This window comes from Chaetodon trifascialis, chromosome 5, assembly GCF_039877785.1.
Source record: "Chaetodon trifascialis isolate fChaTrf1 chromosome 5, fChaTrf1.hap1, whole genome shotgun sequence".
NCBI classification, from domain to species: Eukaryota; Metazoa; Chordata; class Actinopteri; order Chaetodontiformes; family Chaetodontidae; genus Chaetodon; species Chaetodon trifascialis.
Window position 1 is genome coordinate 21,318,242 of NC_092060.1, and position 14,827 is coordinate 21,333,068.

The window sequence follows — 14,827 nt, forward strand, 5'->3', positions numbered from 1 at the left end:
AAAGTGCCAATTTTGTACGACAAACAACACGATTATTATGGTGTTAAACGCTCATAAACATTCTGATGAATTATTTATGTTGTAATTGATTTGTTGAAAGATTGCTTCAACGATTAGCCTTTAGACGACACCTTGGATATTTAGAGAAACGTTTACGCAGCATGAATTATAACTTTTAATCGGTATTTTATGTTAAATTATTATTTTTATAATATCAGTTACTATATGAACACTCGATAATTGGTGTGACTATAAGTGTCACAAAATTAACTGCTCAGAAATATTAAACTTGCAAGCTTTTATTCCGAAGGGCCTCGCAAAAGAGGAAGACGTATTATACTGACTTTAAGGTCATTCTTTTTTAACGGATGAAAACAGCACAAAAGCAGTTTGTCAGTCATATTCCCAAACCGAACACAAAAACAAATGCACAAAACAAAATACATGTAATTATAATTTGAAACTCATGACACAGGCTCGTTTCCACCTACAGCGCCACCTCCTGTGGAAACGGTGAAATACGGCTCAACCGTGAGAGAGGAAGCTGCCTTTAGCGAGTTCGTTTGCTGCTAGCCGGCTAACTTGCTAAACAAAAGTAAACAACTGTGTGGGATGACATGAAATTCAAACGCTGGACAAAGTAACTTTTCAGCTATGAAGGAAGATAAAGAAAATACTCGACCGAAGGAGAGAAAAGTGGAAATAAAGTGCGAAGATGCGGAAAAGACGGAGAAGCCCAAGGAAAAGAAAGAGACGATGACAAAGGTATAACTTGCTAGCTATGTTAGCTAAGGTTGCTATAAGTTGTCAGTTACAGATACTAATAGTTTCGTTAAGTAATTGGATGTTTTTGGCTAGCTGTATTTTGTCAAATATAACTTCTTTATTCTACTTTGAAATTTGTATAGTTACTTGAAGCCGGCAAACTGTCACGTTATTAACCCAAACTTTAAGTCAATGTTAGCCATTTGTGCCCTCATTTTCCCAGTCTGATTGTTCTCCCATCTAAATATCTTAATCTGCCAATAATATTCATCCAGATTGTGATTAGACGATTACCACCAAGTCTGACCAAGGAAGAGCTGGAGGAGCAATTACAGCCTCTCCCAGAGGTGGACTACCTGGAGTTTTTCTCCAATGACACCAGGTGAATTGACAGAAAGATGTTTCACCTTCCACATAATGCTACCAGTCACTCTAATAGTTTAACCTGACACGAATCTTCTGTCCATTCAGCCTTTACCCCCACCTCTTCGCAAGGGCCTACATCAATTTCAAAAATCAAGAGGATATAGTTCTTTTCAGAGATCGATTTGATGGATATGTGTTCATCGACAACAGAGGTATGAAGACTACACGTTTATAGCTACATGGACAAACCTATGAAGTGTCTCGGGCACAAATTGAGGCTTCATGCTTGTCCACATGATGTCTTTAAACAGGACAGGAGTATCCTGCTGTCGTGGAGTTTGCACCTTTCCAAAAGACTGCCAAGAAAAGGAGTAAGAAAAAGGATGCGAAATGTGGAACTATTGTTGAAGGTAAAGATAATTTCTTTGTGTGTCTGATGTGCCAGTACAATGGAAAAGTGAGATTTGGTGATGGTTCAGTTTAGTTGGACTTTCATTTCTTTTTAGTAACCTACTAACATTCGCTGCTGTTTGTGAATATTTGTGGTTAATATTTGCTATTGGCATCTTAAAGGAGTCACCTCACATATCCTGGATTACTGCTAGTGGTTGTCTTAGTAAATATTGTGTGAAAGGTCAGTTGCTCTGAAGCTGATGGTTTTGTCTGATCTGAAAATTCTAATTCAATTAAGTATAATTTTAAAAATATTTAGCACCATGTAAAGCTCCAGAGAAACAGTCAGCAGCAACATATCTTTATTTGGTTGTTCTGAATGTCCTTTCAGATCCTGAATACAAGAAGTTCCTGGAAAATTACAACAGAGATGAAGAAAAGTTGGCATCAACACCTGAGACCCTGTTGGAAGAGCTTGAGGCAAAATCAAAGGAACTTGTAGGTAGGTGAACTGTCTTTTTTCAGTAAAAAGTCCACCTGAAACATCATTGAATGTATTCTTAAAAAGCGGCAGACATATTGCTGGAGTTATAAATTTAATTTTATACCTTTTTCTCCTTTAAGCTAAAAAAACAACTCCTCTACTTGACTTCCTGAAGAATAAACAGGTAAATAAGTACTGTGGCACAACAGTGTGTTTTTCTAGTTAGAGATGTTTAGTTGCATGGCGAAGATTGACCTCATGTCCTGTTTTAATGCTGTTCAGAGAATCAGGGAGGAAAAGAAAGAAGAGAGAAGAAGAAGGGAGATTGAACGGAAGCGTCTGCGTGATGAGGAGCGTCGTAAGTGGAGGGAGGAGGAGAGAAGGAAGCGCAAAGAGGCTGAGAAGATGAAGAGGCCTGAAAAACAGCAAGACAAAGACAAGGACCAAATTAAAGAAGAACCAAAAATTAAGGTGTGTGCTGCAGTGGATTGAAACTGTCTAAAACAGTGTGTAATCTCCTGTCACTAATTATAATGTCTTTAATTTCAACCACGTAGCTCCTGAAGAAGCCAGACAGAGGGGAAGATGCTGATTCTGAGAAGCCCAAGGAAAAGGCCAAGAAACCAGACAAGGCAAATAAAGAGGACAGATCCATGGGCAGTGCTGATCTGAAGAAGCGTCACAACATTGAAAATAAGGAGGATCGAGGAAGGAAGTGAGTTACTTGTGTAATTTTTGTCTTTGAAAACATTGCTCACTTTGAACAGAATGTTTAAAGAGGATTTGTGCTTTACACACAGAACGGATGAACACGGGCGGAAGGAGTTCAGGGAGCGTGACGCAGATCGAGACAGAGAGTACGACCGTGAGCGGGAGAAGGAGCGGCGCCAGAGGGAGAAGGAGCGCATCAGGCGACAGGACGAAGATCGGCGGAGAAGGAAAGAGCGGCAGGATGGAGAGAACTCATGCAGGAAGCGGGAGGAGGATGTTAAAAAAGAAAAAGAGCGTCCCTTGGAGAAGAAAAAGAGTGAAAATGTTGGAGACTCCTCCCACTCTGAGAGGCCAGAGAGGCCTGCCAAAGACAAGAAGGATGACAGTGGTAAAAGAGAGCGGCTGCGAAATAAGGTAATGACTCTAGCCTTTCAGATCATCCCGTAGTTTCTCACAAGCCTGTTCAGTTTTTCTAAGAGTGTTGTTTCATTGCACCAGGACCGGCCGGCTATACAGCTGTACCAGCCAGGCGCCAGAAGCCGCAATCGAACTACGGGAGGAGGAGGAGCCGAATCCAGCTCCGCTGACAGGAAGCCTGATACTAAGGCCGAGAAAGTGGTTGACAAAGGAGATGATTGAGCAGATTTCTGCTGATGGCATTTTAAGTCCGGTGAGGAGAGAGGAAACAGGCCTGTGAGGCTCAGGGCAGCGATGTGGCGCCTCAGGGCAGCGTGCACTGCAGTTCAAGCAGGGCTGCATCCAGCTCTCCCAGTCTCAGAAGCAGAGATGTGATTGTGGAGCCTCTTAGTGCCTGAATGTGACCCACTTTAGTTTCATTTGTTAGGAAAGGTAACAGTAACCTTTTGGAAGAGTTTGGCTGTAGGGCACATTAGATGAAGCCAAAGCTTTTTTGGACCACTGAACTCAAAGTGACCTTATTTCAGTATTGTTTCTCTAATGTAAAGTGTTGTACACACTGCAAGCATTTGCTTTAAACATGTTCATCCATATCACACGCTGGAAGTATGAAATAACTTCACAGGTGTTTAACTTCCCAGTTACTTAATATGTCAACATTGCCAAGTTCATCCATGTTCTTCGTACTTTTGCGTGAGACTTCTGTTGTAACATTGGCATTTTCAGTTTGATGTGCACACATGGAAATGACATCTTACTCTGCCTGGAGAGCTAGACAATCCAAATGTATGTGCAGAACTTATTACTTATTAAAACTTTTCCTGGTCTGTAACTCTGAAATAGTTGTAGTGTTACAGGCACAACATACTGAGGGACACGGTCTGTACTAACCTGCTTTGCGATCATGTGTTTTGTTGCATTCATACAGTGACTGAGGAGAAATAGCCATTTCTGACTAGACTGCCATGTGACAGCCATGCCTGCATGCAGCCTTCAATCTGAGTTAACAACCTGTGGCCTTCGCCCTTTTCTAATCTGAAACTCTCCTTAAATATGAATGTGTGACGCACTAAAGTGAATACAGCGACTGGAAATAAAAGAGGTCTTTGATGAAGTGTCTTTTGTTCTCTTGACTCAGTATTAGTTTCGTATAGCTTTATTCTTAGTTTTTTATTTCCATTGCACCATTAATTATGCAGGGTAGGCCAAGTTATCTGAAACTAGATTTGAATTCTTGTCCAAGAATTGCCAGGAGTGGGACAGATGCTGCTGTCCTGCCACTACTGACTTTATTAGAGGTATGTGTTATTTGAGTACGAGGTAGGGACCCTCAACAAGATGACCACTAAATTTCCTTCTAATACAGACCCTGCTTTACCTCGTGTTGTTCTTCTGTGGTGCATATTATGAATTTGCAGTTAGCAAAATAACCAATGCCAAGATGTAAAAATAGTCTGATACAAGAAAATGTCCTGCATTCAGAATTTAAGGTCAAAGTGTTATTTTATGCAATACCATGGAAGCTGTGGTTTATGATTGTAGCTGGTGTAGGTGAGGTCAATTCAACATCTTAAAATATAGTTTTACAGTCTCATCCATAGCAATATGTCGTTTTTATTAGCTTTTCATATGTTTTGTATGTAAAATCTTTATCTGGAAAGTAGGCTAAGTACAGCTGTCAGATAAACGTAGTGGAATAATCTGAACAATTCCCCTTCAAATATAGAGGAGTATAAGTAAAATGTAGCATCAAATAAAAATACTCAAGTAAATTAAAGACACCTCAGAATTGTATTTAAGTACTAAACAGTATATATCATGTAATTTTTCTTGCAAATGAGGAATCCCAGAGCCTCAGAAAGTGCACAGTTTCAGCACCTCATAAACCTCAGGCGCCTGAGTTGAATGTTAAAACAAGAAGCCTCCACGTGGTGTCGCTGTTTGGTGCGCGCTTATTGGATAAAAAAGCAACGTCACTTCCTTCTCTCTCTTCGACCACCGCCATAGTCGGGAACGGACTGTGGAGAAAATGGTAAATACACAATCTTCAAACATCTATGTGTGCTGTCCCCGTAAACCTGCTCCGATACATTAAACGATTAATAAATATGTCAGAGGTACCTCACAAGTCTGTATGTTGCGTAAGAGAATGAAAAATGAGCGTATTAAAGATTCTCAACGATGCTAGCCGGTACCGAGTCTGTTGTACTGCGCATGTTAGCCTTCAACTTCCTTGGCAGCTGCTAGCTGCTAGCCTGCTCACTTTTACGTAGTAAAAGCTTAAAGTCTGTTCGTCTGAAGATGCGGACACGCAGCGTTAGATAGAAACGTTTGTTGGCGTGGTGTTAATGGTGCTTTTCTGTCGCTTCTAGTCATCCCACAAGACATTCAGGATCAAGCGCTTCCTCGCCAAGAAGCAGAAACAGAACAGGCCCATTCCTCAGTGGATCAGAATGAAGACCGGCAATAAGATCAGGTGAGCTCGCGCTGTGTTCAGTACTGTAAGGTGAGGCTACTGCATGTTAAAAGTTTGTTGCATCTACATTTGGACATAACGAATTGGTTTTAAGGTCGATATTGAATCCTACCTGTTAACTCCTGTTTACACTAGTTTGCCATTTTATTAGGTACACCTAGCTTGTGTTCAGTTATCATAGGTTAGATGATCACAGATACTCCTTAGACAGGACATTCAGACTTGACTGCAAAAGACTATCAATTTTAATCTAATTTTACGCAAAGTGCAAGTCTTTGCAGGAATTGCCAAACACGGAGTACTGTTTGGCTGTGTATTACACTTTATACCTCCAACTCCAGTCTCCTCAGCTCCACTAAGTGCTCTATTTATTCACCCACATACACTCACGTGCCAGTTTATTAAGAACACCTACTTAAAACTAATGCCCCATCCTGCAATAAATCCCACCTTCATGAATGTTATAATGGTCTGTTTCTGTTGAGACTGTGTTAGAGAGGCATTGAGTCAACTTTAATGTCATTGTAAGAGCGTGTAGGTCTGCGGTGCTGTTGAACTGTGTAAAGAGTATTAGAAACACCATAGCATAATGTCCTATAATTTAACAGCCCCACGAGTTACAGCCTCCAGAAATACCACAAAATGGAAATCTTTACATTTCGTGAGGGTGGGATTTCATGCAGGGCTGTTGGGGAGACCTAATAAACTGGCAGTCATGTGTATATACAAAACTTCAGTCATGACGTGCTGTGTTTACCTCTGTTGAAACTTAACTTGATTAAAAAAGAATTCAGAAGTAAAACTGAGCATTCAAAAGAGAGCTGGGTGTGTGTTCTGAGGTTTTAAATTGCACTTTAGTACTGCACGTTGTTGTTGAGCTGTCTCTCAGCTTTCTCTACCGGTATCATTAAGTGCAGAGATGTTTGACTGGCCGACTAATGCAGGGAAGAGGCATGAACTCCATGTCACTTAAAGCAGGTCTGCAATTGCAGCACTTTGTTGCGGTAGAGTGCTGTCATTAACCCTGCTGAGAGCATCTTCTGCTATAGAGGTTATTTTCCTGCTCACTGTTGTGGTGATGAGGAAACTCTGTAGCTGAACATTGTACTGTTTGTCCAAGTGGCTGATCTGCCCACTAAATTGCTTTCCTGAAGGATTTCCCTGGTATCAGTCATTTCTGAAATTAGTGTGGCCTGGAACGATTCCCATGTTTGCCACAGAGATTTAGTGCCAATGGAAAGGGATTATGCCTTTAATTGTTTCTCCAGAGGAGGTTTCCCAAGACTATTTCAAAACGTTTTACACTCACTAAAAGGAATCTAGTTGTGTGTCTAGTTGCAGTAATTGGCTATGTTGACTGTGGCATGTGTTGTAAGTTCATGGCTTCTGAAATCGGAAATGAACAGAATTTGCATAGTTTCAAGGAGGAGATTGGTATGATTAGTGTCTAGACTACCCAGTTGGTTTTTATGTCTGAGTAAATAAGTAGAACACCCTTAACACAGGACCAGGAGGAAACCTGAAACCACTAAAGCTTAGAAATATTTTTGCTTACCCTAGTAGTAAAGAGGTGACTTCTCAATGGTGCATGATATGCATGAATTGCACAACCAGCAGACTACAGGGGTGATTTCTACAAGATGAACAGTCTGCTTTGTTGTGGCTACGGAAAACACACCGTGCAAACTGTGCAGCTCATGATGCAGAGCAACTTTTAATGACTTAATATGTCAGGTCAACTCTGTCAGAATAACCATCCCTCTTTTGGTCTTTTCTTTTTAATTCATGATGCATTTCTACTCAGGAATTTAAATTTGTCGCTTTGTTAAATTCCATTGCATATGAGCATTTCCTGTTTGTGTCGTCCACAAATAAATCAGTCAGTAAATGAGTTGCTGAGATAACCCATCTACAGCTAAATTACATAATTTAAGAGCCTAATACAAGCTTTCTTATATTTTACTGGAATGAGGCAACATTGTTGGTGTACAGAATTATGTTTTCAGTCTCTCTAGTTTTATTGTAGTTTCATTATGCCTCCACAGTTGGAGGCATTTTGTCTTAAAACTGCTGGTCTTTTCTTGTGACCACAGTATCTCAGGACATCTCTGCCTTGAGGGTATTTCTTCAAAATTAGTGCAAAAGTTCACTTGATCTGAAGGATGAACTGACAAAGGTCACTGTGACCTCACCCAAAAAAACTCAGGAATTCATATGCTAATTATGACTGAATTTCACATAAATGTCTCATGGGATAAAATGAAGTGATGACATTGTATGTCCAAAAGGTCAACTTCACTGTGACACGTTTTACAGAGACACTTTTCTGGCCATTATTCAACACCATCACTCACGAACAGAGGGGCAGATTGTGGCCATATTTCACATTTGGTTGGATGCTGAATTTGTGACACTAATCTTGGATGTCCTCTTTGAAACTGTGGCGATTGTAGAGATCTTCTAAGCTGCCTGTGTGTGTGAAGCATCCACATTTAGAATCTGTAGCTTCTCTGCAGCAGCATCCATATTTGAAGCATTGTAGTCCACCACAAAGTCATTGGTTTTGTTGATATTGAGCTTCAGGTGATTTTCACATTTCATGTGTGACAATAATAATAATGTAGTTTTATTTGTCATCGTAAAAAAGTCTAAATGTTCAATCTTGACACATTTGTTTCAATGTTTATATTCAGGTACAACTCCAAGAGGAGACACTGGAGGAGGACCAAGCTCGGCCTGTAAACATGAGGATCCACGGATCCCAGTGTCCCTCCATCCCAACATCTGCCAGGACCCCCAGCTGCTGGGCCTGACCACGTGGAGGGAACCATGTTATCCAGAGCAGCAGACGTTTTGTACAGATACTCTGGTTATGCCCATGTTTGACAATAAAAGATCTGTGATCAAACTTGAAATGATGCTGTTTGGCTTTTTTCCACTCAAAGTGTAGCTGAGCAATATCCGCTGACAGGCGGAGAGTTTTTCTGAGGAAAACCAAACATCACATGGGGAGGGGTTATGCTGACACAGCGCTGAAGAAAGGCAAACACTCCAAAGGGGGTTTCAGTCGCTTGACCACATGGCAAACACTTCAGTAGTTTGATTTCATGGAAGATTGTGGTTATTTTTAGTTTAGCAGGATTTTGAGCTCTGGCTTTGTTGCGTGTGCCAAAGAGAGCACATATTCAAGAAGCCTAATCCAGCTGAAAGACAAACTGAAACGTTTACTTAAAATGTTAATAACTGAGGGAGAAAGTTTGCCACGTCAGCAACCATCAGCTTTTGAGATGACACAGCAGAGAAGCAGAAGTGGGTCAGCAGCAAGGAGAGTTTAGAAATGCTCATTAAATACAGTGTTTTTAATCACAGGTAGGCTTATTGAAAGTTGGTGTAAATGAGTTTACTGCCAGTACTTTTTCAACAAGACGACTTTCTAGGAATCCTTGGTAGGTATTGATACTATGAATGATAATCCTGGAGAAATAGTGCAGTAGCTACCAACCTTTATGGTTTGAGACCCCTTAAACTGTATCTATGTCCTCTTGCTCTGGCCTCAGTCTGGACATGAGATACAAGCATTCATTTTCAGTCTTGGGTTGTTTGTTTCTCAGGACTGAAGAGGTGAAAAAAGTGTTTGACAGGAAAAGCATACATTTATTTTATCCCTTTGGCCATCACTTAATTTCTGCCTGTCCTTCAATCCTTAAAACCTCATTTTCATAAAACAGGCAGAAATTCTGCAAGGACAGAGGGAATTTCAGTGTGTTAGAAATCAACTTGCTTTCAAGAACTAGAAATGAGCATTTCTTTCTTGAAAAGAGCAAAGTAGCTTTCAGCTTGAGAATGAAGAAAAAATACTTGAGACAAGCTGATTCACAGTGTAAAAGCAGAGAAACATCTCCCCCAACACTGGTAGAAATGTAAGGAGTCAAGTTGCAAGCAAAAATAACTTGGTAAGAATTCTGCAGTGACCTCTCAGAAGGTTGGCAACCGCAAATATGTTGACCTGAATGTGCATTAATGAACACATTTGAAGGGTTGTGTCATAATCACTCATTTTTTGTTTCCAAGAAATGAAAACGAGGATAGCAGCTTCCTCACAGACCCAAACCTCCTGCTGCCCCCCCTCTTAGTCCGGTCAAAGGAGTTCACTTCATCTGTCTGTCCTTCTTCGACCTCATCAAATGCGGTCACGTTCATCGCGCCAGCGCTGTTGTTGTTGACGTTTCTGTTGGCATTTTGCGCACAGCCGCGTCTGTGCTCATCATCCCAGGTCCCCAGCAGCTCCTTCATCTCCAGCGGGGCGTCTCCCTTCAGATACTGCCAGGCTCTTTTCCCGTTGTAGTCCATGGCATCGACGTTGGCACCGAATGCTCCGACCAGCAGTTTGATGACCATGTACTGCCGGTGCATGCTGGCCACATGCAGCGGGGTGAGCCCGCCGCTGCCCCGCACGTTCACGTTCACAGGGATCCCCGCACGCTCTGCGTGCCGCAGAAGTTTGAGCAGAGTCTCGTCCTGTCCTCTCTTGGCCAGCCAGTGCAGCACTGAGTATCCGCTGATGAAATCCCTCCTAGTCAGCAGATGAGGGTCCTCGGAGATGAACTCCAGAATGGTTTCATAGTTCCCCTCCACCGCAGAAAGCATCCACGCGTGCTCCATCGGGTACAGAGCCCAGTCTGCGTCCTGCTCGGACACACTGGGAGTTTGCGTGGACAGCACACTGCTAAACCCGCTGTGTGAAGGGTTGCTCAAAAGCAATTCTTTGAAGTATTTTTTCCGCATAGCAGGTGTGAGCGACACTCTCTCCGGAGCCTCTCGCTGAAGTCCTCCCGCCGCGGAGCCGTCGCTGACTTCCAGCTGCCTCTGCAGCCTCGACCTACGCTGCAAAGCGCTGGGCATGACCTGCATGCCATATCTGGAGAGTCGCTCCACAACGGTGCCCTGTCTGGACATCCTGCTGCCGTGGGCGTCGGTATTGCTGACAGCTGGTTCGGATCCAGTTGAGCCACATCCAGCATCATCCGATCTGCTCGCATGCATGCTGCTTGGCTCCCTGCACGCCGAGTTCAAGGCTACTTCCCTTTATTTAGAAAACACCCCAGAGATATCAGTGTCGAATTATAAACTGGGAACGGGTTTCCTCCACTCCGCTGGACTCGTTCCCTCTGTCATAGGAGGAAAGAGTTTATTTTTAATACGTATTAACACGTCAAAAAACATTTCGGCAATGCGTGAAGACGCCGCTTTAAGCGTCTTAAGTGCGAACCGACCAAGTTCCTCATTTTGCAAGCAAGTTAAAATATGCTCAAATGAATGCTTCATCCCGTAACACCTTAAATATTGTTTGTTTTGCTCATCATTTGTATCCGACGGCTTCCCACAAACGTTACTCACCTGTTCTGTGTCCAAAGCGCATACCGACTCACGTTAGTGCACGCTGCTCTTCTTCCTCACCGACCATTAACCTTTAAGCGCCAAAGTCCCAGTTAAATAATAACTCAGAGGCTAATTAATTGGAGAGGGATTGCTATTTTGAGGACTTAGTCCAACCACTGAGCTATAGATTCAAGTCGGCATTCTTCCTTTCCTTTACAAGAGGAAACGAGACAAAGTTCATTCTCATCTCTGGCAAAACCAATGGCGAGATTCCTTCACATGTGACCACTGATGGACTTCAAAGCAGGAAGTAAGACAGTGGATACTTCCCCACATACTTTCACAGCTTGTCACTAATTACCAGAGGTGGAACAAGTACTCAGATACCGCAGCATGGAAATACCACGTGACAAGAAAAACCCGGCATTCAAACGCTCAATTATGTAAAGAGACAAAAGTGTCATCAATTATACTTAAGACAAAAGTAGGAGTACTCTATGCAGAATGGCCAGCTACAGATTAATGATTATAATTAGTGATGCCCTAATGGCTAAAGCACTTTAATACTCTAGCTGGAAAAGGTGGGACTTATTTTAAGCACTTTATCTGCTGGGTAGCTTATGAAATCCCACCCAGAGATCAATTAAGTTTTGTCTTAAACTATCATAAATCAGTTTTTGTTAATTATATTTTGTGTTCATAATCTGTAACTAGTAACCAGTAACCAAACGTAGGGAAGTAAAGAGTGCAATATTTCCCTGTAAAATGTAGTGGAGTGGAAGTATAAAGTTGCAGACAATAGAAATACTGAAGATATGAGTACCTCAAATTGTACTCGAGCAGAGCAATAGTCATTTCTTCACTGCCAATTGCAAACTAGCACTGAGATACAAGCAAATAAAAGACAGCAGTGAGAGATAAAACTTTATTTCAGTAAAAATGTAGTCAGAACAAAAACAGGCATTAACATTCAGTCAGTAAAAGATTCTGGAGGAAGTTCAACAGTCAGCTCATCAAGTGTTTGAAGAAATGCATCCAGCTCTGAGCAATAATCTGGAAAGGGGAAATAGAGTAGACTTAATGATACAGGAGGCAAATGATACCTGCAGTTAATGATACTTGTGCCCCATACTTTGTGGTTACAGGTGCCAGACAATAGTGACTTCTTATGTGGGTGCTGCAGGTTGTTTTCCAGATCTGGTCTGTAAATCTGGCCACCATTCAAAATCAGATAAAACGATTCACTCACTAGACTTGTTAGTCCACATGATCATTCTGGTTATTTTCTTAGTAATAAAAAAGGTACAGTGGGCTTAGCAGACTTTGAGTTATTGTGATCACAGCATTGAAAAAGTCTTGCACCATTAAAACCTTCTGCTTCATTACAGTCGAGCAATATGATAACATAAATCATTAGACAAAATAATCAATCATCATAACTTACTGTACCTTTCAAATCTGATCATTATAGACAAATATTGCAAAACATGAGGATTATATTATGCCAAAATGGAATATTTATTATTTCAGTGTAACAAAGTATGTAGATAGTACATGTCCTGACAGGAAATTACCTCTACTGGGAAACAGTAAGTGTGAATGCAGCCCTCATAGGAGCTGGTTACCTGAACGTTTTGGCATCTTTACAGGTGACAGGTTTGGGAGCGGAGCAAGCATTTCCAGGACATCCTCACACTGATGTGGAGATTGTGAGAAACAGGCCAGTCCAGACAGAGCTAAGCCACTGAGAGGAATCAAATCTTCAGGTACGCTGTACTTCTCAAACTCTGGAAAAATATGCCAAAACCCATGTTTTTTTAAAAAATACGTTTAAAACATTGAGGGGAAAAAAAGCCAGATCGTGGGTGAATGAGGCTTATACATGAGTCATTGTCGTATTTGGCAAAACAAATGAGCCTCAATGGGTTGAGTCTTGGGGGGAATAAACCATTAATGGAATCAGAGTAAGCAAAGCTAATGAGACGCTGCAGTGGGATTTACACACAAAATGTCATTTCTGATAAAAATCAGCATTTTACCTCCAAATCCCACACCTGAAATGTGATCATACAGGTGATGTCATAGTTACCTAGTGGGTCATAAGGAATGAACTTCTCAATTTCTGGATATTCCTCCACTTTGGTATGAGGATGTTTGACTTTAGTTTCCTGTGTGTAACAAAATGCTGCATTAGTACATGTATTATCTGAGGCACAGCTCAAACAGGTCACATTATGGCCTGACATTACTTTTAGTTTGTAACTCTGTCACGGTTTATTCCAACCTGTGGCTTTAGAAGTTGCTTTTCTTGTACGTTGACAGCAGGGGTAGAAAGTTTTTTGTTGACAGGAGCAAAAGCTTTACGACCAGATGGCAAAGGTGTATTAAAGGTTTTGCCAGTCATTGGAGATTTCAAGAGTTTCTCTGGTGGGGAAAAAAATAAGAGGTTATAGATACAGATACAGATTCCCACACAGACCAATATTACTGCTAGAAGAAAAATCTGAGAACAATGTGGACATTGCCATACCAGGAGCAGACTGAAGCCGCTGTCGCATCTTCAGAGTAGGTGGATGAAGACGTGCATTTTCTTGCTCTGCAAAGACTATGTTGGCCATCGCTTCTGAAACCACAATCTGATATTAGCCTGCACTGCAGCACATTACAATCCATCACCATGGAAGAGACTTTTTTTCTGGCAGAAAGTTGACACTTGACATTTTGTCAGGCACAGTGGCTGTATGCCAGCAATATCTGTCAGTCACAGGGCCCTGGTATTGTGCATACAGAGTCATGGGAATTTTAAGTAATTGATCAGCAGAAAATAGCAACTGCTGATATAGTTCAGGCAAAAATGTGAAATAGTCTCTGGTTTCCTTGTCATATGACAGTGAACTGAATAACTTTGGGCTAGTTCTAATAACCACTATTGATAGCTAGCCTGTGTTTACTCGGCATCTGACACTAACCAGTAAAGCTAACAGTAAAGTGCACTGCAGCTAATAGCTACGCTGGCAGTGTTACAGTACTTCATAGTTGTGTCCATTGATGAAATGACACTGGTCCACTGCTAGCTAGCTCCCAAACCGTAGAAATACAGTTACGTGTCATCTTGTTGTCTTCCTGTCTTGATCCCGTCTTTGATTTAACGTTAGCACATTCACACTTCAATCTGTTGTCTTGTTGTTCTGTCATTAGCAGAATTTCATTAAAACATTTGTTAGATATTTGTCTAGGCAAGGAGTAAAAGAGACGTTAAACGAAGTCAGTGTGACCTTTCCAAACTTAATGTTCGGAACCTTTGTTGACTGTGAGCCAGCTAGCATCTTACTGCTAACATCAGTTTAGCAGTTTCGTTACCATGAGCGAGGTAAAGTACAACAACTTTATATTAGCTTAATTGGGTCAAGTTACTCAGCTTGTGAAGTAGCGTTATAGAGGATACGGATGGAAATTCAAAATATAACCGCTTGTAACTTACTTGAGTGATAAAACGTCGGCGTTAATGCTAGTTTAAAACTCACTGGTATTAGCTAAGCGAACTGAAAAATGAACGTAGAGCCGTGTTAGCGTTAACGTTACCTCTGTCAGTTGTGCTAAACGCCGCTAGTTGTTCTCTTCTTCTCACACCAGAAGGTTGTTATGATCTAAAATTTCTTTCTGACGGACCGCGGCTTCTTTTTAAATTCACTGCCTTCGTCCGATTGGTCGCTGCAGAGCGGAGGTCTTGAATGGGCGTTTCAAATAATATATTACCGTCAAACGTAACATTACTTGTATAAATAACTTACACCATATTACGATACGACCGAAACACCTAGAAATGAACTAAGTAC

The 14,827-nt window shown here is 41.4% G+C and overlaps 4 protein-coding genes and 1 non-coding gene across 6 annotated transcripts; 3 read left to right on the forward strand and 2 right to left on the reverse strand.

The window, feature by feature from the left end:
* The first annotated feature begins 516 nt into the window (after positions 1-516).
* Positions 517-4,248, forward strand: upf3b (UPF3B regulator of nonsense mediated mRNA decay). Its single transcript, XM_070963477.1, has 10 exons — positions 517-765; positions 1,041-1,147; positions 1,237-1,343; positions 1,443-1,541; positions 1,916-2,026; positions 2,149-2,192; positions 2,291-2,479; positions 2,566-2,723; positions 2,809-3,133; positions 3,218-4,248. Exons 1-10 carry the CDS (start codon positions 655-657, stop codon positions 3,356-3,358), a joined length of 1,392 nt encoding a protein of 463 aa, XP_070819578.1. The 5' UTR covers positions 517-654; the 3' UTR covers positions 3,359-4,248.
* Positions 4,249-5,082: 834 nt separating this feature from the next.
* rpl39 (ribosomal protein L39) lies at positions 5,083-8,527 on the forward strand. Its single transcript, XM_070963508.1, has 3 exons — positions 5,083-5,168; positions 5,509-5,612; positions 8,306-8,527. The coding sequence occupies exons 1-3, from the start codon at positions 5,166-5,168 to the stop codon at positions 8,352-8,354; spliced, it is 156 nt and encodes a 51-aa protein (XP_070819609.1). The 5' UTR covers positions 5,083-5,165; the 3' UTR covers positions 8,355-8,527.
* LOC139331874 (small nucleolar RNA SNORA69) lies at positions 6,584-6,716 on the forward strand. The gene has a single exon (XR_011602216.1). It is a non-coding gene; the product is annotated as a small nucleolar RNA SNORA69 (small nucleolar RNA).
* Positions 8,528-9,130: 603 nt separating the features above from the next.
* Positions 9,131-11,202, reverse strand: sowahd (sosondowah ankyrin repeat domain family d). Its single transcript, XM_070963509.1, has 2 exons — positions 11,010-11,202; positions 9,131-10,780 (listed from the first exon to the last, which is right to left on the reverse strand). The coding sequence occupies exon 2, from the start codon at positions 10,653-10,655 to the stop codon at positions 9,666-9,668; it is 990 nt and encodes a 329-aa protein (XP_070819610.1). The 5' UTR covers positions 10,656-10,780; positions 11,010-11,202; the 3' UTR covers positions 9,131-9,665.
* Positions 11,203-11,904: 702 nt separating this feature from the next.
* On the reverse strand, positions 11,905-14,708 carry pttg1 (PTTG1 regulator of sister chromatid separation, securin). Of its 2 annotated transcripts, none has more exons than XM_070963043.1 (6): positions 14,574-14,708; positions 13,522-13,611; positions 13,276-13,415; positions 13,081-13,159; positions 12,617-12,778; positions 11,905-12,044 (listed from the first exon to the last, which is right to left on the reverse strand). In XM_070963043.1, exons 2-6 carry the CDS (start codon positions 13,607-13,609, stop codon positions 11,962-11,964), a joined length of 552 nt encoding a protein of 183 aa, XP_070819144.1. In that variant the 5' UTR covers positions 13,610-13,611; positions 14,574-14,708; the 3' UTR covers positions 11,905-11,961. The 2 variants fall into 2 exon arrangements, with proteins under 2 accessions (XP_070819144.1, XP_070819143.1); XM_070963042.1 differs by having other exon boundaries at positions 13,522-13,614; positions 14,574-14,648.
* Positions 14,709-14,827: the final 119 nt, after the last annotated feature.